General features: G+C 40.5%; 1 protein-coding gene across 1 annotated transcript in view; it reads right to left on the bottom strand.

Annotated features, from left to right (window-relative positions):
- Positions 1-2,874: 2,874 nt before the first annotated feature.
- Hsd17b4 (hydroxysteroid 17-beta dehydrogenase 4) overlaps positions 2,875-25,235 on the bottom strand; it is a 46,116-nt gene continuing 23,755 nt past the window's right edge. The window contains exons 11-17 of the mRNA XM_051163102.1: positions 23,627-23,696; positions 22,774-22,880; positions 21,702-21,788; positions 18,433-18,519; positions 16,983-17,121; positions 8,323-8,450; positions 2,875-3,214 (exon numbers count right to left, since the gene is read on the bottom strand). Of these exons, the coding sequence (XP_051019059.1) occupies positions 3,125-3,214; positions 8,323-8,450; positions 16,983-17,121; positions 18,433-18,519; positions 21,702-21,788; positions 22,774-22,880; positions 23,627-23,696 (708 nt within the window). The 3' untranslated portion in view covers positions 2,875-3,124. The remainder of the gene's footprint in view (positions 3,215-8,322; positions 8,451-16,982; positions 17,122-18,432; positions 18,520-21,701; positions 21,789-22,773; positions 22,881-23,626; positions 23,697-25,235) is intronic.

Raw genomic sequence — 25,235 nt, 5'->3', positions numbered from 1 at the left:
GATGATCGTGGAGATCTTGTTAAAGGTTAGCTGGCCATCTGTGTGTGGACTAATCTCCGGGCTCTCTGTTAAGTTCCATTTGTCTGTGTGTCGCGTTCTATTACTTGCAGTTCCATGAGTATTCTCACACTGCTAGCTGTATCTTTACACTCAGTGTTACTTCAGCTGTTATGATGGTTACTCTTAATTTCATGGAACTGAGAGAAATTAATAAAGGCCACTTCTGCATGCATTTGTGAAACTGTTTCCAGAACGAATTTGATCACAAAGTCTCTGAACTAATGCTATTGAGAAGTGCTAAGCAGCCTCTCAAGTGGGCAGTGTTGCCTGGGTGGGAGCAATCCTAACAGGGTAGGAGAGTGAACACAACTGCCCTTGAGGAGGCCGTCTTTATGGGAGCATGCTTCTGCACTTGCCACCTCATCTGCCTACTAGGAACTTTTATGTAGTTCCCACAATTCTCTCACTGCACCCCACTATGTGTACCAGGAACAAAATCACGCTGCACACCTGCTCTTCTCCCGCTTCAGTTTTGACGTCCTAGGAAGGACTATATGAACAGTGCCCAGGAAAAACACTGCATCCTAAGTCTCTAATAAACCTTGACTGTAGACAAAAGTAATAAACAAGAAATAGAAGTCACATAGGTTCACTAACACGCTTATATATTGCTTATTGGAGACTGTAAGAACTCACGGTGCACTCAGTATTAAATAATTCTAAAATGTTAAGGGACGCAAGACTAATAATATGCTTCCTTATCTGGATATTAGTTCTCTGACCTTTAAGACTGACAGGGAGGTAGATAAGACACCAAAACACAACTTCCCAAAGACAAGGATGGAGCATCTAGGGTATATAATCAACACTTTCATTAACGCACAGTGGTATTTGACTTGATAAGCTACTGCTACTGGGACTCCACTGAGCTTCCTCCAAGCTCACCATGAGCAGGAATTTAGTATAATTGCCAAGAGCCGCCCTGTTCAGGGAGCTCACTAGGCATGTGGGCTGTCTAGGAGGTGATCTGGTGTTTGCAAGGTCTTATACCACGATGTACCCCAAAACTGCTTCCAGCCTCTGACATGCTGTCAGGAGCCATTGATTTGGTAAAGTCCAGGAGGCATGAGAGATCTCTGGAGGTGATCCGATATTTGCAAGGTCTGTATTGTGATGCACCCCAGAACTGCTTCCAACCTCTGACTACCCTGTCAATTGTGCACTACTGCATCTCTCTGAAATCTGGCATTAGAGCCGGGCATGGTGGTGCATGCCTTTAATCCCAGCACCCAGGGAGGCAGAGGCAGGTGAATCACTGTGAGTCTAAGGCCAGCTTGGTCTACAAAGTGAGTCCAGGATAGCCAGGACTACATTCATGGCCAGCCCCATCTACAAAGCGAGTCCAGAGAGAAATGAAGGAGAACAAAGGAGAAAAGGAAGGAGAACAAGAGAGAAATGAAGGGGAACAGAGGAGAAAATGAGGGAGAACAGAGGAGAAAAGATTGAGCAGCTTAACTTCAGTTGAAGTTAAGACGCCTGACTTCATCCACCTTTTCTCCTGATCCTCTTCTCTTGAACGTATGTGTGTGAGTGGTTTATTTTCTCTCTCTCTTACTTCTTATTTCTCTATAGATTAGCAAATAAGTTAGCAGACTCAGGGCTATCAGCCTTCTATGGCTAATAAGCCTAAGTTTACACCAACTTATTGGAGAGGCCTATCTACAGATCAAAGAGCCTCCTTTTACGACCCCCATGCAGTTTCTAGCCAGAAGCTGCTTTTACAGCCTCAGCCATAGGAAAAAAGATGGTCAGTTTAAGTTCTCCTCAGCTGCAGTACAGCCAGTCCCTAGAGAAGAAACCTTGGGCTCTTTTCCCATTCCTTCCTTTTTCTTCTTTCAATCCTGATCAGTTGCCTGAGCCATCAGCTCTGGTCATCCAAGAGATAAAGTGAACTAGAAGGGCATCCGCCATCCAACCCCAGAGAAACTACCCTGGACCCTCTCCAGAGCACCAGCCGGGCATTAACATATAATAAAGGCCAGCATTGTAAGACTGCCTTTATTAAAATTAAATTGGCAAAGAGCGGGATACTCTGCACTACAGTTTTTAGTCTGTGGGACCCATTTCCTCAGCTGCAGTGAGGACAACAGACTGTGAGCCTACATCAGGAATCTCTTTGCTGTTTGGCTCAAGGTCACACGGCCTCTTCAAGGCAAACCATAATCAATTACTTGTTGCCTCAGGGTATCTCTTGAAGAATATCTCAGCCTCAGAGCTGCCTTCAAAGAAAAGCTGAGGCTGTGTGACTTCCTTTGCACCAAGCCCATTTCCCCTGACAGATGAAGAGCCACATCAGCTTTCTACTTCTGAAATCTCCACTGCAAAATCTAATTTTCTAAGAGTCAGCAAAGGAATTCTGAGTGCAACAAAACTGAAGCTTGTTCCAGCCCAGCCCAACACCCACACAATCCCTTGTCCCTCTGCAGACAAGCCACCAAAGCACACTCCCAGGCACACTGCATCAAGGGAACTGTAGGGAGAAACAGCAGTGTGATCATGCGTGCTAGAGACTCTCTGTAATTTCGGGCTACTAATGAAGTAAAAATGTCCTATCTTTGGTGGATTTTAAAACATGGTGAAAATATATAGTTTCATGCTGAGGGATTCAAAGAATTATCTGAGAGCGCGAAGACTTTGTTCTTAAGCACAGCACTGTTCCAACAGTGGAAAGTGAGGCACATACTAGGAAATTCATGAAATACAGGGTATCAATGAAGAGAAAAGAAATAAGCAGACAAGTATTAACGTGGCTTTTATGCATTCAATTTTCCTTTCAACAAACCAACGCTATTACAAATTCTAAAGAAACCAGACTTGGTTGAAAATTTTTTATTAGATACAGATCTATGAACAGAACAATTACTTGCTAGCTAGATTACAGTTCCTTGTAAAAATAATATGTGAAAATTTTAGTAGAAAATGAAAAGACAAAAATTATCTGAAATCTGAAAATGTTAAGTGATTTCTGCTGCGTCTTGCTCCTGATCACTTCACAGAACGCTGGAGCACAGTTGGGTAGACAGTATTTAATTACTCCATTTTTATTAAGAGCACAGTGGGCCCTTCAGAGGTTGGCATAGTCTTTAAGAATCATCTGAAGTTTCTGGCTCAGCATGATGTTCCCTCTGGCCTTCAGTCTGCCACTGAAGAAAGCCTGTAAGCAGGAGGAGAGAGCACCAACGTTACCTTTACACTTGATTCTCTTTCAGAGACAGCTGTTCAGAATGACAGCACCTGAGTTAGTAACTAGACAAGGAAGGCAGCTTCAGTCTAGCTAGAAGAGTTTAACAGTTATAGACAGCTCACATAATTTTAGCTGTCTAAGAGAAAAGAGTCCTGCATGTTTAGAAAAACCATAGACCAAATTATCTGACTTGACAGGCCTGGCAATTCCATTTGAATCTACTCTTGTGGCTTCACTCTATTATTGCGTGTGGATTTGAGGATACATGGATACTGCATTCTTTCTTAATACTATTCCACTCAGAAAATGAAAAAGAAGACTGAAGATGCTAATTACGTCTCCACCACACAGCGGCCATAAAATGTTAAAATAAGATAGCTCCACATGTGGAGCACGGGTGACAGTGCAGGAACACTGGGGCTAAGCCCAGGCCCCGCCACTTATTAGCAATGTGAACCTGGGCAAACCACTTAAGCTATCTGAAGCTCCAGCCCCTACATCTCTGAGAACTCAGAAGAGCAGCACTGGAGTGACACACCTTGTCATGTGATGCACAGGGTGTGTGGTGAGAGTGTATGACAGCAAGCAGAAGGCTGACATGCTAAATGAATTCTGTAAACCCTCCACATTTTAACATTTCTAAGTCTCTTGATAGAATCTAGGTTTGTCTACATGTAAAAAACATTATCTGCAAAATCAAACATTTTAGTTCTCTCCTGTCCTCTATGTATATCTTTAAAAAAAAAAAAAGGTTTGAAATTAAAATACAATTACATCATTTCTTCCTTTCCTCTCTCTATCTAGTACACCATTTGCTCTCTCTTTCTCTCAATTTTATGAACTCTATTTCTTTAACTTTTGTTACACTCATGCACATATACACATAGCGTCTACTCCTAAATATATAAATACAACCTGCTCAGTCCATATACTGCTACTTGTATGTATGTTTTCAGGGCTGGCCACTTGGTATTGGAAAACCAATCTGGGGGCTTTTCCCAAGCTAACACTATTTCTCCCACTCTCGGCATCCCTACGTTGTCTGTAGCTCTTTGTGTGGGAGGAGGACCTGTGAGGGTGCCCTGTCCATGCTTGCATGTCTATTAGTATCCTCCTTCAAGTTTTTGTTTAGGAGCAGTATGGATGAGACTTCATAAGTATTTTTTTCTGGTGCTCAAGTGTTCTATCTAACATTTCTATTACTTAGGAGTGGAGAGTAACAGCTACATACTGCTCATGACCTTAAGTGCTCTCAGCTGTCCCCATTCTGTATGATATCATCCATGGGTCTGTCATATGCACCCTTTATTGTGCTGGAGTTTGGTCCTTCAATATCTAATATGATCATGGCTTATATCATGAAAGGTGTGTTGAATTTTATCAAACAGTTTCTAATGCATTTATACAGATGGTCATATGATTTCCCCTTCATTCTATTGACACGATATAATAGCATATATTGAATCATTCTTACATCTCTGAGGTAAAATAAATGAGATTATTGTGAATGACTTCCTTTGCCTGTGTGTGTGTGTGTGTGTGTGTGTGCTCACTCAGATGCACACAGAAGCTGTTAAGCTTGCTTTGCTAGTGTTTTTTGTGGAGAACTATTCTATGTTTATCTGGGACAATGATGTATATACGTGTGTCCTTGTAAGGTTTGAGTAACAGAGTGGTTCTGTCCTCCCTGAATGACTATAAAGGACTCTTGCCCTTGCAAGTACTGGTCTTAGTTTTTGTTTAAAAGGAGGGTAAAAGTCAGTACTAAAGCCATCTGGACCTGGTGTTTTCACTTTTAGAAATCTTATTGATGATTAACATTTATTGTGTAGCTTAATACTTGGTCTAGTTTAAAGAAGGTTTTATATGCTGGTAAGTACAAAGTGTATTCTGAACCTGTTGGGTGGTTTTTTAAGTGTTAAGTCATTTGATCTGTTGCAGAGTTTAACTCTGATTTTGTTTTGAATGAATGATCTATCTACTCATCGTTGCATGGGGTATAGAACTTTCCCATTATTTATTGTATTGAAGCCTATTATTCCCTTTAGTCTAACAGCATTTGTTTTTTTAAAATTTGGTACTCCAATATTATTCATTCATTTATAATCACCCCATCCTTCTAGTGAATTGGCCTATGGTCACTGTGCAGTGAGCTTCATCTGTTTTTATCTTCTTTTTCAGATACAAATATAGCTACACAATTTTCACTCAGCATTTCTATTTACTTTGGAATGTCATCTTCTAATTTTTCTTTCAGTTCATTTGGGATTTTCCTTAGTAAAATAAGAGTCTTGTAGGCAGAACATTGTTGAACCTTGTTTTTTAATTCATTCAATAAGTCCACATCTTTTAGTGGGTGAAGTACAACCATTCATATTTGGTAACTACTGAAAGGTATAGGCTTAAGTTTGTGATCTGTTTTTTTAACCTGTTTTCTTCTAGTTTTCAATTCTCTGCTCATTTTTCCCTTTCTATCATTTTACAGTTTGGTAGTTAACTGTACTGACAATGATTTTATTCTTTTATATGTCTGCTCTTCTAAAAGGACTTACCTTTCCTAACGCCTCATGCTCTCTCCTTTCTATTTCTAGGAGTGCACTCTCTTAGACACCTCTGCGCTGCTGCTGTAGTAGGTCCTTGGTCTCCTTCCTGCTGCTTACCTCTGAAGGAAAGCTTTACTTGAGTTCATAACCTTAGTTGTCCTTGAAATGCATCCTTTCATGCTCTCCTGCTCTCTTCTGTCAATGTAATGAGGCTCTTGAGGACTTCCATGTGATCAGGCTCTTTCTCAGATGTAAAGCATCCTCCTTTGCCCTGTACTTTGACAGTCTGACTATGTCACAGTGAATGTTTTTTCTGATCACATTCATTTGGGAACTCTATGAGTTCTGTATCTGGATGTCCATGTGTTGCCCAACATTAGGGAAAATTTCAACTACAAATGCACACTGAATAGTTCCTATGTCTGTAACCTTAACTCCTTCCTAAGTAAACTCGTGCAGGTGTCTGATATTCTCATGTGTCTCACACATACTGAGTCTCCTAATTCTTAATTTTTTTCTCTGTCTAAACGTGGCATTTTGAAAGACCTATCTTCAAACTAATATTGTTTTGTCTACTTGATCAAGTTAGGCCTTTTGACTAAAGTTTTTATCTGTATTATTGAGCTCTTTGTTTTCCAAGATGTCTTCCTATTTGCAGAATATCTCCTTTATAGCCTGTACATCTTCCTAATTTCATCCAACCATAATATTTTGTGCTCTTTATATAAAAGATTGGTTGGTTGATTTATTATGTACATGTGTGTATACATGCATGAGTTTACGTGTGCAGGGCCCTGAAGCTGAGTCTGGGTCCACTCCGAGAGTGGAGAGTGCCCTTAACCACTCACCTCACCAACTGCATCTACGTGAGCATCCTTAGAACCTTTACTAAAGGGTTGCCATGCTCAGGAGGTGGCATAGAAGAGCATCTGTGATCTCATCTTGAGATTTAAGCTGTGTGGTAGAATTGATACAACTCCTACGTTCACAGGATGGTCTTCCTAGAAACCAAATATCTCCTGAAAACATGTCTTAGGATACTGGTTTGTTAAGCAATTTTGAGTTTGGCACCACAGGCTCCTGTAAATTCTTTTGACCCTGACTAGTGTTTAGGCAGTAAAACAGCCTCATCAAAGCCCGACTATCTCTACAAATTATGCAGAAGTTGGAAGACTCAAGCAGTTCAGACAGGTGTGGCCTGGACAGCAAAGTGGGTGCACACGGGTGGTAATAATGGGAGCACTAACTTCTATAGAGTTGGCACTAACTGTTATACTGGCTCTGTTACTTGAAAGATTCTCTGCAGCTGGCTGCTGTAAGAGTGATGAGGAGCCTGAAGCACTTGCTGTCTGATGGACACTGGTACAAATCCAAGTGTTCCACAGGGAGAGACATTAGGTTGTATTCACATGCAGTTTGTCAGAATACCGTAGTGGAGCAACTGACACAGGAGGCCCACAAGGTGTGGCAGCAACAAGATACAATTCCCTCCTCTCTTGTTGTAGATGCACAAACCCAACAACCCCTACTTGTACACCCTGGGAAAGGAAACAGCAGCCCGGGTTGGTTTTGTTATTCCCAATTCTCTCAGCGGTAGTCCTCACCAGGGACTGAGTGAAAGATGCATTTCTCCAAAAGTTTCAAATTCTGAGATAGCACGTAAATAAATGTATAGCTTTTAAACAGGTTTTCTTCAATTCTTCCATCTCATGACTTTCTCAACTATGTGGAAGCTGTTTCTTCATCCCTGTGTATTCAAACACTTTCTCAACTATGTGGAAGCTGTTTCTTCATCCCTGTGTATTCAAACACTTGTCTGAGCCCATTCACTGTAAGAACCAGATAAGATTCTTGGGATTTCAGCAATATAACCACAAACTGAAAATAACTAAATTTTCTCCTCTAAGCAAATTACTACTTTAGTGCCTTCAATCTTGTTTGAAAATAGATAAGAGATTCAGAATGATATCAACAAATGTCACAGAAGGCACTTCTGACTTAGTGATGATTTCCACTGACATTCCTTGGAATGCTTCAACTTTGGTAACATAGTGACTTAATAGTCAGCTTTATCATGGCTGACTGCCACTAATACAAAACTCTGACTCCTAAAATGTTTCAAAAATTGAAACTTCCTGAGAAATGCAAATCAAAGTTTGGTTGGTTTGGGGGGGGGTTGTTGTTGTTGTTGTTATTTGTTTTCTGTTTTAATTTTTGGAGCACTTCAAATTTCTAATTTTTGGATTAGGGATCCTAAGCCAATAAAATCTGTGAAAATATTCCAAAATCCTCTAACTGAAAGTTTAAAACACTTCAAGTAAGGAATACTTAATTTATATCACAGAAAGTTTTATACCTCAAATTGTATATTCAAAATGCTTAGTGTGGGTTGTATATTGTTTTAATAAATGGTAAAAAAGAATTAGACCCCCTAAAAATATTTTGAAAAATATTAACTCAAGTAGTAAATTTTAAAATGACTTGCTAATGAGACTATAAGTATTAACTTAATAATAAAAAATTTAAGAACATTACCTTCTGAGGGTCAAGCTTGCCCAGGACCACTTCCATGAAATCCTCATCAGAAATGATGATAGTGACATCAGCAGAGCCTTTTGTGGGGCCTTGGTACACTTCTCCAGAGCCACTCTTCAGGTCGATGGCTAGGAAAACAAGAAAACAATGTGTGACACTTTTTCCTCAAAAATATAGCACAAAAAGTGAACCAAAATGGAAACTCTTATAGTTAGGCAATAGTGGTGTATTCTATACTTATTCTTCTTTTAGAACTCGTACTTTCTTTCATTTAGGAATTTTCTGTTGTCATTGTTGGTTGAACTCACAGCCATCTTTCTGTAGTGTGCACCATCAGGTGGAGCTTATAAATCTTTTTTAGATGCTACTTTTTATAAAAATCTTCAAAACAGTTAATTAATAATAGTTTTTTCTTAATGAAGAATTCCGTATGATAGAAATGCTCATATAAATGTGAATTAAATGTAGAACAAGTTGCTAAAGGGAGGTAGAGTTGTTGGGATGTATATACCTACGGCCTTTAAACTACAGTCAGCAAAGAATTTTAGTACAGGAACATGTGGTGCTGCCTGGAGGACATGGCGTGCGCACCCTTCTAACACCCGGGTGCGTCAAAGGCTCTGCCCCCTGACCAGCGAGAGTCTAACACTAACCCTGAAAAACACCCCTGTTATTCCCAAACCAGCCATGATGTATGATAATTCTATTCCTAATATTTTATCATTTGATCATGTGTTTCCTCTTCCACATCCTTACCCACCCACATCATGGTTCTTCTCTCTCAAAAAAAAAAAAAAAAAAAAAAAAGACAAAGAAATAAACACAATACAAATAAAAGCCAAAACAAAGCAAATAGCACATGGCACTCACACACACCAGTAGAGAGTTAATTTTGTTTTGACCTGCCCTGGAGTGTGGCTAATGTGCCCAATGACAATCTATTGGAAAATGTTGACTTTCCATTCCTCAGCAATGGCAAATGGCAAATGGCATCTTGAGTTGAGCATTTCTGTGACTTTGAGGCCAGCCTGGTCTATGTAGTAAGTTTCAGGACAGCCAAGGCTATGTAGAAAGCCTATCTCCAAACAAACGATAAAAAAGGTAGGGGTGGGACTTTGTATCCACTTCCCCTTGTCCATGTTGGGACACTGTCTGGTTTGAACCTGTACAAGCCTTTGTGCATGCTGCCAGTCTCTGTGTGTTCATATGCACATCAGCCCTGTTGTGTCTGAAAGACACTGTTTCTTTGGAGTCATCCATTTTCACCACCTCCTCTGATGCCTGAGGGAGGGTGTTTGATGACATCATCTCATTAGGACTGAGTGCTCCAGAGACTCTCATTCTCCATGTAGTGTCTAGTTGCAGGTCTCTGTGTTAACTACCATCTACTGAAAGAAGAAGCTATAATGTTTGCTTGGTTGTTTGGCTAACTAGCTTCTCTTCCATTATCAATTTTTTTTTTACAGGAACATTAACTGTCCCAGAAACAAGCTTAGCAGCTGTGGGGTGGGGTGGGGGTTGGGGGGACGGACGGACGGACTATTTAACAGTTTACCTCCGCTGCTTTCTGTACAGCACTTACAGAGTTTTGTTGAAGGTCCATGGAGGAAGGCTGAGCTGTCTCCCTAGGTTAGATATCATGCATACACTTTCAGTGTCACCGCATGAATGTGCTTTTTCTTTCTCTGCTGCAGCTGTATCAACCCTCATAGAGGATGTAAAGACCTCCCAACTCTCATAAGGATACCTGTAAGGTCTCACTACTCTACTACAGAAATGGCAGCGTTACTGTGTTTACCAGTGATTATATATATAGTTCAGAAGATTTTTACCTTGAACTTAACTGCCTTTACAGAGAAGGAGCAAGGTAAAATAACAAAAGGAGCTACAGAAGAAAAAAATGTGCTGTTTTTGCCTCCTATGCCTAGGGTGGCAAAGTCCTTGAGCACACAAACCTGTCTTGTCACCTAATACCATATACTTTTTTGAATAGAAAGGACTGTTTAGTGAGTGAATGAAAACACATGAGAAAGAAAGCGTTCTAGGCATCAAACAGCTAGCAACAACAACAACAACAACAACAACAAAAAACCTGTTTCACCCAGCAGCCTAGGCTGTCCTCAAACTCTTGGGTTATCCCCTTACTTCTGCCTCCCAAGTGCTAGTATTACTGAAGGGAGCCACCACTCCCTACTAAAATAAAAGATATATTTAGAAGAAAATAAGAGACAGCAAGGGCACATACTTTGCTACTATTCTGGCCAAAAGTTCATAAGCCTAATCAGGAATAATATGAAATAAATACAAACTTACTGATACGTCAAAGTAACAAGTAAGACAGGCAAATGCATCCAGGCTCCAGCAGCCTGTGAATACCGAGTGCAGTGTGAGCAGCCCAGACCCAGAGTACTGCTCTCCTCTCCTACAGTTGCTACTATTCCTGTTATCATTCCTTTGGTTTAAATGACACTATTGGGACAAATGGTGACACACTGATAAGGTGGTAAAGTAGATAATGACAGTGTATCAGTGTTAACTTCCTGACACAGATAACTACTGTGTGTCAGAGAATGTCTTGGTTCTTGGAATAACAGAGTAGCCTTTACCCTTACAATACCAAGTCTCCAAGTTACTCTAAAGTACATATACCTTTACAAAATGGGATACAAATGTTAACACTCTGAACTGTTACTTCTCTTTACAATCTTTGCCCTTTTATCTCTATGTCAGAATTTATTGTTAACAAGAATTTGCAAACAGTGTTAGAACACCCTGCATACAGAGGGCTGATGGCCTGTGGGGTGGCGCTGTTCTCTCAGCATGCAGTCAGGAATTGTCCTGTCCCGCGGGTCGGAACAGTCCTGGGCAGCAGCAGCCATCACTATTGGGGAAATCCTTGACTGACAACCGGATACCAGATTCTTTCCACAGACAAGCTGTTTTCTTGAAATTCATGAGACATTTCTGAATCTCAACCCAAAATTTGGAATCAGCAGCTTTAAATCTTTGTGTCTAAGCCTAGTGTGTTGGCACGTGCCTATACCCCTACCACTTGTAAAGCTGAGGTAGGAGAGCTTCTGGTGTGAGGCCAGCCTTGGCTGTAAATCAAGAACTTTCCTCAAAAGATAAAACAATTTATGTTTAGCCTGGAGAATCTTAAAGGATTTCTGATTTTTCTTCAGAAGATGAATTCCAAATCAGAGCTTATAGATGGCTAATGGCTTCCTAAGAAGCTTGGATTCTCAGGCACAGTGGTGCACACCTATTATCTCAGTACTCAGGGAAGCAGGGGCAGGTGGATCTCTGAGTTTCAGGCCAGCATGGTCTACAAAGAGAGTCCAGGACAGCCAAGGCAACACAGAGACACTCTGTCCCAAAAAATAAACAAAAAACAAAACAAAGAAGTGTGGATTCTCATTGGCAAGGAATACAGATCTCAAATTCCTACACTTTCTTCCACGTGGTGACAGTTATGAACACTAACATTCAAAGAGCATGCCTGTCCAGTCACTGTCATGCAGTGCACAAGAGACACCTGGATTCAGTCCAGATGTGTAGTTAGCTCAGTACATTTAATCACAACAATTATTAAAATTCAACTATTTCATCAAGCAATATTAAAACAAAAACACATTGTATCTGTATGATCTTGATTTATAGGTGGAATTTTTATACATGTTCATATAATGTAAAAATTATAGATAGGTGATTGGAAAGAAACCTACCTGCTCCAAGCCATTTGCTTAAACCTATCATTCTAAGGAATACGGAACACATTCTGTTCAGCAACATAATGTCTTTAAGACATATAAGTACTCACATACAGCTTCAATAGTTTGAATGAATCCCATAACTATAAAATATTTAAGCAACAAATAAATTATTTGGGAAAGTGTATTACGTGCTTAGCATTACAATAAATTAATATAGTTGAAGCCTGTAAGCCAAATTCTATATGAACAGGAAAGGCAGGCAATCCTCCACAATTAAAGTTTCATTCCGTTTTCTTCCTGCATTAATTATCAAGGTTGCAAAGCTAATGAGATCTGACTGTACTTTCTAATGCTCTGCTCACAGCTCTCACTTAGCCACAAGGCCCACAATCTAGGCCAAACCTTGACTGGCCATAATTCTGGCATCACAGTTCATCATCTGCTTTCTACAAACTCCTCCTTCTTTCCGATTTTGCAGTTCCAGCAATGAATCACCATTCCCAAGAGTAAAAACCCAAAACCTCAGTTTCCCCAGACATCTTAATCCAGACATAAACAGTGCTCAAGGAGGTCAGTTCTAGCTTAGCAATAGTTTCATGTCAGTCTTCTCCCTGTCCCCCTCAGTATCATGACTTTAACTTGGTCTTTCTTTCTTCCAGTTTTTTCATACTCATAGTTTCCAACCCAGTAGGGGCCATGGCACATAAATTCTGAACTAGCCACTGAATGAGCCGGTCTTCCCATTTTCTGAAGCTAAGCTCATCTTTTCTAGGCCTCTTAGCATCTGTGTTCCACGTGCACACATCAGGTCTATAATCCTGTATCAATTTTCAGCCTGGATGTGTTTTGGAATTAAGCATTGTTCTGACTTCAGTTACTTTGATTTAGAAAAGACCCCTAATAGTGCAACACTGTATAAACAAATATGTTATTTCTCTACTCTGACACTAGATGAGTTAAATACAGACAATAACACCACAGAAGCTGGGGTCAGGTTTTGTCAGCAGTGAGTTATAAGGATGGGAAAGTTTTCTACCTTCAGATCTTTCTGTTGCTGAATTTCAGATCAGAGTAACTGCTTTAATTTTCAGCCACAAATGATTCTGTAAGCTACCTGAGCCTCTTGTTGGGAACGGAACCCAGGGCCTCAGGCATAGCAGCCCTAAGTCTCTTATTCTGCCCTCTTTCATTTCCTCTAAAACTGTTAGTGTTACACACAACAGCAGAGTGGGATCCAAATATTTACTAGGCAGTTGGGGATGGTTTTAGAAATTAATAATAAATATGATCCTTTCTGGTAAATAGTTTCAATGGTACATTTCACCACTAAAGAAAATGACAGGCACCAGTCCTACATTTACTGAATAGAAAACAAGCAGCATCCCTCTACACTGGGACTCCTCTATGGCTTCCAGCATTTACAGCCTGAGCTGCAGACCTGACTAGCCGCCACAGTGCAGGCCTTTCTCAGTTAAAGCCATGTTAGATGAAAAGAGACACATTAACCAGAAATGACCAAAGTATAGGACAAGGGTATCAGGACAAGCAAGGGTCTGTTCCAAGGGAACTCAAGAGACTTCTTTGTCCACATGTTGTCCATTTTTACCTTTTCGACCCAATCAAAGATCCCTAGAAAAGTAAAGGATCAAGATGTCCTTTATTCAAAGGATGAGATAGCCAACTACATAGACCCTGGGAATGACTGTGTGTCCGGGCATTCAGTTCCAATCTACTATAATAAAATGACACTAAGAACAGTCACTGTCCTTGAAGGAAGACAGGTGTGAGCTCAGCCCCTAGCTTAAGGAAGCCTCCAGCTATGAATATTGTATTACTAAACACTGCACCCGTGGTATGAAGGTGAAGGTGTGAGGCAGATCACCTTCTTTCCTGAAAGCACTGCATCCAGGCCCTCTATTTGACTTAGTATAATAGCCAGGAGCTTTACCTCACCCCTCCAACTGGCTTTAGGTTCTCTCAGCCCTGCTAGGCAATGGCAATATTGCCCTCGCTGAGGGCCCTGTCACTATCTATCAATATGTGATTGGCATCAGAAGTGGCAAACTCTAGGGCACAGCTATGACTCCTCTGCGTCTATAATCAACACCAACAACGTCTCACCTGATATCAGCACTACCTCTAGATATAGACTTAATTTGATTTGAAAAGATTCCTCCAATATACAAATACTCTGCCCAGAAACATGTACTGTCAGGGAGGACAAGGAAAAGGTAGGCGTGGCCTGGGGTCTTTATTTTGCAATATGAACGACCCATCAGCCCCTACACTTGCTCAGGGACAATGACACCACACCCTGCCTGTATGCCCGCCTCCATTCCCTGTACCGTTTCTGGTGTGCCATGATATGAGCACAGGTGGGCTACTTACCAACAATGCTAAACAAACAATATTTGGTACTTCAGCGTTTGAAAAAAAAACATGATAAAAACTGTTGGAGGGCAGGAAAGGGGGGATTAAAGGCAAGATATTCATTAAGATAGTCTTTAAATATCTATTCTATATCAATGAGCAGCACAGAGGGCTGCCAAAAGGGATACTTTGTACCATACTTGAAGCCAACAGAGGTTTCACTGCAGCTACACACTGTGGTTTAGCTCCGTGACATGAAGACTGGAGGAAAACAAGCAGTAGAACTGCAAACAGTTTCACAGCTGAGAGTCAAATAAAGCTGACTGACAAAGGCAGTGTGGCCACAGGCAAAGGTGAGCCTTTGCTGGGCAATTTAGAGCCCTGCCACTGCTTGCTTCGCTAGGTAAGGATGTGAGAGATGAGAAGATAGACATAAGCTGCACAGAACTGATGGCAGGCAGCAATTAGCAAGGTTCCAATATTCTCGGTTTTTTCTAGTGGAAACAATGGGGAAACTTTTTGTGCTAACAACAGGTAACTTTCAGATACAAGCACACTGCCTTCAAGATGAAATCTTACTTGGATATTAACCACTTATATTGTACTGCGAGAAATTGGACTGCTTGCCTTGGTCAGCCACTTGTCCTCAGTATGAGCTCGTGCAGTTTACATTGCCTGCTTTGAGACTCATCCTTTTCTCCCCTTTTCTTGTGCTTGCAGCACTCACTCCTTTCTTTCACCAGTATCGTCAATAAACCTAAGCTCTACACCTCAGCTGTTAATGTACCTTCTTGAGAAGGGGAAAGTTGGTTTTCACCAAAGAAAAAATGGAAGAGGGGGAGACAGCATGCCATAGCAGCTACGCACTGTTAACCTACGACGCGAGCTCTGAAATCTGGAGGCACACTGAAATCTGGCGAATGCCCACACCTAACTCTTCTGCTTTCCTTCTCCTTTCTCCACCAACTTGTTGTAAGCACAAATGCTTTCCACAAGGAAAACCAACAGATTACCTGTGGTATTTTTTAAGAGATACATAGTTACTTTCCTTTTTATGCTAACATAGAACATGTTTTATATAGTGGGCATATTGCTGCCTAAAAGAAACAGCAAATGTTAAAGAACAAAAAGTAGAAAAAAGTTATGTGTGGCAATTGTTTAGTTGAATAGCAAAACTGTATGACTTTTCAAGGTACCCCCATAGGTGCTATTTTTTTTCTCCAGTGCTGGAGATCAAACTCAAGGCCTTCTGCAGGGCATGAAGCACTCTACCATGTAGTATCATGTGCTTTCTCAATAGCCATCTAGTAAAAACACAAACACACACATTTCATTAAGGAATCGGCACCGGCACATACCTGCATGGTCTGTAATACAAACTCCTAGTTTAATGAAGGCCCCACGCATCAGCTACTCTCTGTCATGAACACAGTCTCCTACATTCTACACTTAACTGTACACTGTTACTGCTTCTGGAGGATTACCACCAGGACTACATTGAACCTAAAGGTTAGACAGGTCTAGAGTCTAAGCAAATCCTAGGCTGCCTTCAGACTCCCAGAGGATTGCAGGGCTTTTGTTTGTTTTCTAAGATTTATTTATTTCCATGTTTAATGTGTACTGGATAAATGTATGGGGCCAGGGGGTGAGGGGCATAGGCAATGCCACAGCACCTGTGTGGGAAAAGTCCTTTTTTAAAATTCCCTGTAAGCTGCTTTTCCTGTGTTACTATGAAAATGCTAGACTCTCATGGAAAATATTCTGTTTCCTTGGTCTTCCAGGACAAAAGCTAAAAGTAACCAAAACGTTCCACGGAGCATTCACTGAGAAGCCTGATTTCTCCCATAATCCTACAGAACAGAATCAAGGTGAGGCCACAGTGCAGAAGCAAGAGATCTGGAAACATGTTTCACTCTTTTTAATCTTCCAATTTTCCTTTCTTCAGAAAGTGGTACTGAGGGTAATCATTGCAGGCATCGCTGACAGAGAGGGTGTATGCCAAGTGTACTGATTTAGATATCACAACAGAAGCATGGGGTCGCAGCAGCTGTGTCTACGTGCTAGGCCTACACAAGTCAACAGGCAGCAGTGGGTGGGGTGTTCTTATGGGGTCCTAGCCCTCCCTGAGCAGCTTATGGATGCTGAGAGTCATGTCTTCAGCTGTCAGCCAGTAAGAAGTGCAGCACTGGGTGGATAGTCCCACACAGGCTCACGTGCACAGGTTAAAGTCAGTGGGTCTCAAAACACGAGACACACGTGTGGAAAAGGAACTGGTAGGAGAGACGAGCAGTTAACAGGTTGGGTGGAGGAGTAATTAGAATGTTGTGTGTGTGTGTGTGTGTGTGTGTGTGTGTGTGTGTGTATGCCTGTCAAATGAAATATTTCATTTAAGAAAAAAAACCATGCCTTTGAATGTCCTAATGTCCTAAGACCTATTAGTTCTCCAGAAAAACAACAAAAAACAGCTATGTAAGTCAGATTTACCTGTTTTCAAAGGGACTACTATCAATTGTAAAGCACACCTTATCTCCACTAAAAGTTACCTTAGAGTAATATAAAGTCAGGAATGTTACTCACTCCACTTGGCCGCAACATTCCCGCCTTTCGTGATGTGCCATTCAAATACAGCATTCACTTTCTTAACCACTTCATGTCCAACGTCCTTAAGGCGGCGACCTATTTCCCCAAACACGAGAGCGCTCTGAAGCTCTCCACCCTGACAAGGAGAGGAAATCTTATTTGAAAACTTCATAAACAAATGATTACAAATACATCCATAAAAGAGATTTCTATTCTAATCATAAATAACACAGCTAAACTATTTTCTTCACACTAGGCTTATTTCACATTTTCCTTATATTATGCTACCCCAAACTGGTTTACGCAACTAGAAAACTTTTGGGGGGGTGGCAGGGCATAATTTTAAAATATTTTGGTGCAGGAGTAAAGTGCCTCCTGAATAAGCATGAGGTCCTGACTTGCGTCCCAAGCACCCGTGTTAAAAGCTGGGTGTGTGGGCGCATGGCATAGCCTTGCACTGCGAAACAGACCAAGCTGCTTAAGGGGTGCCAGGGAAGCCAATCAGGCTGAAATGGTGAGCTCCAGGTTCAGTGAGGGACCTTGTCTCAAAAATGAGCCTGATTTTTGATCACTCTGCCCTGTCCCTTGCCAGGCCTCAGGGGAAGAGGATATGCTCAGTCTTCACACGACTGGGTAGGGGGCTCCCTTTTCTGGGGGCTCCCTTTTCTGAGGATAAGAGAGCAAGGGTAGGGGAAGAGGGAGGAAGGGGAGAAGCACTGAGGAAGACATCTGGCATCAGGCTCTACCTGAGTGCTACTCAGGCCAGCGCAGCAAACCACCCACCTACACACACACACACACACACACACAATTTAAAAAATATTAAGTAAACGGTATACCTATGTCTGTCTAACTTCTCAAAAACACTGAGCAAATAATCAAGTTCTATGATCTTCATTTTTTGTTTATGAAACCGAAGTAAATTCCATGAAGCTTTTAATTTTTCTGGCTACTGGACTTCATAGGCTTTGATCTTAGATTATTCTTATAAGACATTAATTTTTGTTAGTTATCTAATGACATGGTTTATGAAAGAAAAAGATCATGGGTATAAAAGTATCAACATTATTAATTTAATATTTTGGACATAGAATACAAATATTTTTATCAAAAACTTAAACCTTACTAAAACATAAATACTTTAATAAATAAATGTCATCTTCATATCTGATACAAACCTTTAAATCAAATACTTTTAAAGATTTCTCATAAAAACTGAGTTATTTGCTCTTAAAACAAGCAAGTATTTCCTCTTAAAAGTATCCCAATATTCTGCAAAGATTTAAAAAACCCTAAATTGTCAAAATATTTTTCATTCCAATGAGTTTTAAATTTGTGTCATTTCTTCAAAAGCCTTTTCATAGCTAAAAGTAGTAGCCTGAACAGTCTTGAGGTGACATTAAGACTCACACACAGAAGTGACTGGGTGCCAGCCTCTGCGGCCTACCTCAGAAGGAGTCTGAGCTGACACTCCGGATGTAGGCACAAGATCCACATATGCATTTGAAATGACAATGTCTCCAGTCTCTTGGACCTGAGGAGTAGAAGTGGAGTAGGATAGAAATACCGTTTACTCTCATCAGTTACAGTCCAGTGTGAAATGCGAGTCAGTTTAAGGAAACCTTGTACTTTTCTTTGAAATGAAAACCAAACAAGCAAACAAAAACAAAAACAAAACAAAACAACCTATTTTTGAAAGGTTAATAATGTAAATAATAAAGTAATAAACATGAAGATTTCCTGAACTAATACAATTAATACAATTGTTAATACAATTGTTATTAAGCCTGTATAGAGAATCAACTGATGGCCTCTAAAAAAGGGAAAAATGAAAAAGAAAACCTATAACCAGGTCCCATCTTCCAAAAACTAACTAAAGGAACTAGGGAGATGGCTCAGTGGTTGAGAGCACTTTCTGCTGCTCTTCCTGAGACCCCCAGCTCAGGACTTCCCAGCACTTGAGGCTGTGCACAATCAGCTGCAACCTGAGCTCCAGGCACTCCAATCCCTCAGGAGAAGACTCAATCTGAGGGATCTGACCCCTCAGGCCATTGTGCACACATGCACTCACATGTACCTACTTATACACAAAAGTGCACACCTACACAGAATTTAAAAACAATAAAAATAAATGTACTAATTTAAATGATCTAGGATAGTGCCTGGGCACTGGTATTTTGGAGATTTCCTTTTCCCAAGGCCAAGTGTATTTTGAGGGGAACTAGAGTAAGCCATCAACTGTTGAAAAGAGTAGAAGGTGTGTCATAATACTCCATATGCAGCAAATCTGTTCTATTAATCCAGGCCAAAACTGGCTAAGACAGATGGTAGTATCCGTAAAGTCAGATTTCAAGTCAGAAGTATACATAGCATGAAGTAAATATCTAAATAGCCATTTATGACAGTCACTAAAGAAGCTCTCAGCCCCATATTTCAAACAATGCCAGTAACCATTCTTCCATAAGAATAACACTACAGGCCAGGCTTGTACTCCCAGCACCCAAAAGGCTCAAACAAGAGAACTGCAAGATAAGAGCGAGCCTGCACTGAAAAATAAAAAAAAAAAAAAATAAAAAATAAATACAATAAGTTTCCAGAAGTTAAGGTAGCAATTGTTACATTTTGATTTTAACTACTCTCCTTTGAGTACCTCCTTTCATACTTGAGAGGAGGGGAAAATACCTTCCCATCAATTTGTTCTTTAAAAAATTATAGACAGTGAAAATCACAGACACAATTAATGAAAGAACAAAATACACTTTAGCAAATTGCTTTTTTAAAGTACATGAACATAGCATTCTGAAATATTTGTTTAAAATGTTTCTTAAAATGCAGTGGGAAGGAGGGAGTCAAGGCAGGAGTCTTGTATATGCCCGTAGTTACAGAGAAGGAGTAAGTGCTCTGAAAAGGGAACACATTTCCAGAGTCATTTAAAATGGGAAAAAAATCCATTATATTTAGGTGTTATTTCTCAGCTGTTTAAATTCACAGAAACTGCACATGTACTGTTCAAGCTAGGATTGCATGAAAATAAAAACCTGTAACATATCACATGGTGTCATGCTCTAACACTTTTGGATTAATATTCTTTTGTCTTTTCTTCCTTCCTCCATTTCTTCTTCTTCCTCCCTCTCTTCCTTCTTTCCTTCTTCCTCCCTCCCTCCCTGGTCCTAGAGATTGAACCCAGGGCCTAGTACAAAGCAGACAGTTGCTCTTTCACTGAACTGCATTCCCAGCCCATTTGTGCATGCTGATTTTAAATAAGACTCTGAATTCTAGGGCTGAGGCTGTACAGTATTTGCCTAGCATGGGCAATGCCCTGGGTTCAATCCCTCATACCCATCCCCTGACTCTACTGCAAACATTTTATGCAAAACAATTAGAAAATGAGAGTTGAAGAACAGGAAGCAAAAGTCTTAAACAAAATAAGGTTTCAGAGAAAAGCAGAGAGTGTGCATTTCTAACTGGGAATGGTACATGTGTGCAATGCCAATGCTTTGAAGGCAGAGGCAGGAGAATTGCAAGTTCTAATAGGCAGCCTGGGCTACAGAATAAGACTCTATTTTTTTTTTTTTTTTTTTTTTTTTTTTATGACAGAGACTGCCTAAGGATAAGGCAGAACTTATACTGAGGCCTTGAACACAAGAGAAACCTGTCAAGTAAAGCAAATGATAACCCTGAAGCATAAAAATGTTGCCAGCAGCAGGAAGGCATTAATACTAAAGCAGAATCCTGCCAACATGCCACTTCCTGGAGGAACAAACAATATGACAAAAAGCAGCCCTGGGACTGAAGCCTTAGAGCCACATGCAGCTGGGTCTGCACACCTGTTCAAAAGCTGTCTGTGTGGCTGGCCATCAGCAGTCACTGCCAACATCAAGGTTTTCTGAAGAACCTAGGTTTTCTTATCTTTGAGTGCAGTTGTGAATGAACATTGCTATACAAGACAACAGTGTTGACGTGTCTATAAACAAAAGTTCACTGTCCCTGTTGGAGTACTTACGCCTGATCCATGTAATACATAGTAACCAACAGAAGGCTGTTAGCTGCTTAGCTGTGGCAACAAAAGTTGTTAGTAAGGAGACAATGCATGCCCTGTAGCGCTTTCTGGAGCATCACTAAGTCTCCCTAAAAACTACTTAAATCAGCAGACACACCTTTATTGGTTTGACAATCGTGTATTAGGCCAGGTTCTACGTACAGATGGTAGTTTATATGTTTCTGTCTGGGAGAAAACTGAAGGCTACAACTTCACTGTTCTCTAGAACATAAGTAGCTCTGTGTCTAACTTAGCAAAAATTCATTTAGAACGCCTTCCCTATTAGACTAGGTAAACTGCTGTTCCAATTCTCCTGAGCTGAGCTGCATGATCTTTCATTAGTGAAAGAAAAAAATTTAGAGGTACATGAGGAATCTTAGTTTCAACTAAAAGTCAGCATTAACTTTAAAAGTACCCCCAAGGTTCTCCCTCAAATAGACCTATTAGTAATCACCAAAATGCTAGGAGAGAACAAAATGACGGTGTGTGGTGAAGGGGGCCACACCGCACAAACTGCCAGCTCTGTGACAGTGTGTGGTGAAGGGGGCCACACCGCACAAACTGCCAGCTCTGTGACAGTGTGTGGTGAAGGGGGCCACACAGCACATACTGCCAGCTCTGTGACAGTGTGTGGTGAAGGGGGCCACACAGCACATACTGCCAGCTCTGATTCATACCTTGGTTTGAAAATGAATTCTGTCTCCTTCCTTCCACATCTCAGTTTGTAAAGTTTGTCCTGGATACACTGGTTTAGCAAAACGAACCTATTAAAATAAGAGTTTTAGCATTAAAAATGTTTTTAAATGAAACTCTTCTACTTGGAAGGAAAATTTCTAAGGTTACCATAAGAGGGAAAAGGTATGTATTTAAATACATTAAGCTTAATAGAAGATACCAAAAATATAGAGAATTAATAAAGGATGTGTGTTCTAGTTCTTTTCTCCCAAAACAGGAGAATCAGGGCTGGGAACACAGCTTGCTGGCAGAGTGCTTGCCTAGCATATGTGAAGCCCTAATTTCAATTCTCAACACTGGGAAAAAGAAAAGAAAAAGGCAGCATCAGTAAGCAGCATTTGCTCAAGACAAAGCAAAAACCAAAACCATCATCCTACCAGGCAGTGATACAGGCAGCCACCAGAACAGTTAAAGAGTTCAAAGTGGCACCCATTCATCAGGGGCTAACGGCGCCAGTGGCTACACAGAGCAAAACACTTGCACATTTTAGAACAGGATCATGGTGAATCTATACACATATTACTGAATGTTTTAAAAAATTGTGATTGCGGGAAAATAATGAGTGTAACTAAGAACCAGACTTCAAAAAATGTATCTTTACTCTTGCATGGAGGATAAATTAATAAATATTTTCTAGGCTATTTAACATGGCCATATGTGCCTTTCAAGTATACATCTTTTGCTTAGACAAAAATATTATAGGCGGAAACATTCTCCTTTGCTGTTAACATTTCTATCCTGAAATTACCTCATAAGCACACACTACAAACACTAAGTCCTGTCAGTTTTTGTTAAACAGCTTTTGTTAAGACAAATGTTGTGCTTCAAAAGTATGTATGCTAAAGTCAGGCAGTGGTGGCCCATGCCTTTAATCCTAGCGGTCAGGTAGATCTCTGAGTTTGAGGCCAGCCTGGTCTACAGAGTGAGTTCCAGGACAGCCAGAGCTACACAGAGAAACCATGTCTCAACCCCCCCCCCACCTTTACCCCCGCAAAGTATGCAAGAGACAAATACCTTAATCGCCTTGAATCTGGACACATCATTATCTGCAAACTGCTGTAAAACATGCCTTGCAGAATATCCAAAGGTACACAATCCGTGTAATATGGGCTTCTCAAAACCTACGAAAATTTAGATAATTCTTATACATGAAAAGTGCTCTATCTAAGTATATATTTAATTCAGCATTTTACTGTTTTTTAAACTGCAATAGCATGAATTATGAACTGTACTATGTATAAAGAAACAGAACACGCCAGGAGAGATGGCACCATATTTATCACAGCACATGGGAGACAGAGGTAAGCAGAGCTCTCTAAGACCAAGGCCACCTGGCCTACATAGCAAGTTCCAGGCTAGCCAGGGCTACATATTGAGACTGATCCTCTTTGAAAGAAAGAGAAGAACAGAAACAAATAAACAAACAAAGAAATTTTCTGTAAATAGTACTTCCTAGGTAAAAGTTATGGAATAAACAACAAAAAGCATTTTTTGCAAAAGCATGAAATAACTGCACAAGGGATAGGAACACAAAGGACTTTATCATTTCATTTTGTTTGAAACAAACCACAGTGGGTAATTACATATATCTTTCTATCCTTTCAACCTTTTGTTCTTCCCTTAATGACCTCACCTTTCACAATAGCTCATGTTCCTCCCCAAAGTTTTACATAAGACCCACAGCTCCACCACCTAAATTTCAAGAGAACCACATACCATCTTCTGAATACTCCCTCCCTTTCTACTGCCTTTGTGAACTCCCTTGTAAACGCTACTCCAATCACCAGTCATAAGCAGCGCTTTAGGCGTATGTACTTTTGGTTAACGGAGCTATATCTTTCAGTGACTCACATCATGTACAACTCACCGGCAATGCTAGCGAAGCTAGGGTCGATGTGTAAGGGATTCCAGTCTCCACTGAGGCGGTACAACGCAGCCTGCAGAGAAAATCACCCCTGTACTCGGCGTTTTTTCAGAAAGCAGTAAGTGCAGAACAAGAAGCATGACGAGCTATTGGTTAAAATGCATAACCTACATAACCCGGACTGTGGTCTAAAAGATAGCTAACTATTACAAAAACAAGATTATTCGTAACTAAGGTTTTGGGGGCTTTCAAGACAGGGTTTTTCTGTGTAGCCTTGGCTGTCCTGGACTCGCTTTGTAGACCAGGCTGGCCTCGAACTCACAGAGATCCACCTGCCTCTGCCTCCCAAAGTGCTGAGATTAAAGGCGTGCACAACCACACCCGGCCAACTAAGTTTTAATAAGGTATTTTTCCTAAAATCAGTGGAGTGAGGGATAAGGTAATAAAGAAGGGAAGAGCTGCACACCACTGTCTAAGGGCAAACTCACACAATGTGGGCAAGTAAAGGGTTACAGTCTTTTTCAGCCAATCAAAATCTATGCCAATTTTCTTCTTCTTTTTTTTTTTTTCTTTTTATTTTTTATTTAAAGTTTATAACATAATACTGGACAGATAAAGGTCAAAGACTTCTCATGGACTTTCATTTTTCTGGCCCACTAAATCCTGAATATTAGCTCATGCATACAACCAAACCAAACAGCTTGCCAATATGACTTGGTGATTCCAAGCTCAGATTTTCACACTAATTTACAAAGTATGGCAAGAGAGCAGGAAAATATAGGTAAGGACAGGGAAAGCCATCATACTTTCTAGTGTTTAAACTGTGCAGTTTTCAAACTAGAGTGCTCGCCAGAGTTAGGGAAGAAATTCACAAGGCAGCTGGGTATCTAACAGTCTTTGTATCAGCTTGTTACAGTCAGTGTCAGATCTGCCTCAAGATCTTTTCCTTAACAAGCCTCATTTTGAGAAAATTTTCACTTTTCAGTGGCTCAGAATTCTTTCTTGTAGTTATGTTCTTCTAAACACAAGATTCTGTGTAATAGAAAATTAAACAGTTAATTTTCAAAAGCAATATACAAAAGTAAACCCTAGGAAAATATACACTATCATGTATATGGTGGAAAAAAAAGACCCATCTCAGGGCCACAAAGGGAAGTCGTCAGACTTAAGCTGTGTTCACATCCACTGCCACTGCTAAGCAAGTCTCTTCACCAGGCTTAGCCTCGGGTTTCTCACTGGGAGAAAACAAATGAGAAGGCAAGAGGGGTTCACTTTCAAAGAACTACTGGAGACACTAGATGAGATAAAGCTCATGGGCATTGCCTCAGTGATTTCTACATCTTTTTACATGATTTTAGCAACAATGCAAGTCAACAGAGCCTTTGATCAGTACTTGACTAGAACTCTGTCTACACACAGAGGACGGGAAATGCACATGACTGCAGATGGGAGCCCCAGGAAGAGCTCTCTTTTGGAGAACAGGATCAAACAAAAATATCCCCAAAAGAGCTGCCTGGTGAACAAAAAGCACCATGAAGGAATTTGTGATCTTAAAAGATATAGAAAGCTAAAAAACCTTTTCAAAATAAAACGCCTCCCTGTGGTACTCCAA

This window comes from Acomys russatus, chromosome 20 (genome assembly GCF_903995435.1).
Source record: "Acomys russatus chromosome 20, mAcoRus1.1, whole genome shotgun sequence".
Taxonomy (NCBI): domain Eukaryota; kingdom Metazoa; phylum Chordata; class Mammalia; order Rodentia; family Muridae; genus Acomys; species Acomys russatus.
This window is presented reverse-complemented; position numbering and strand designations above follow the sequence as displayed.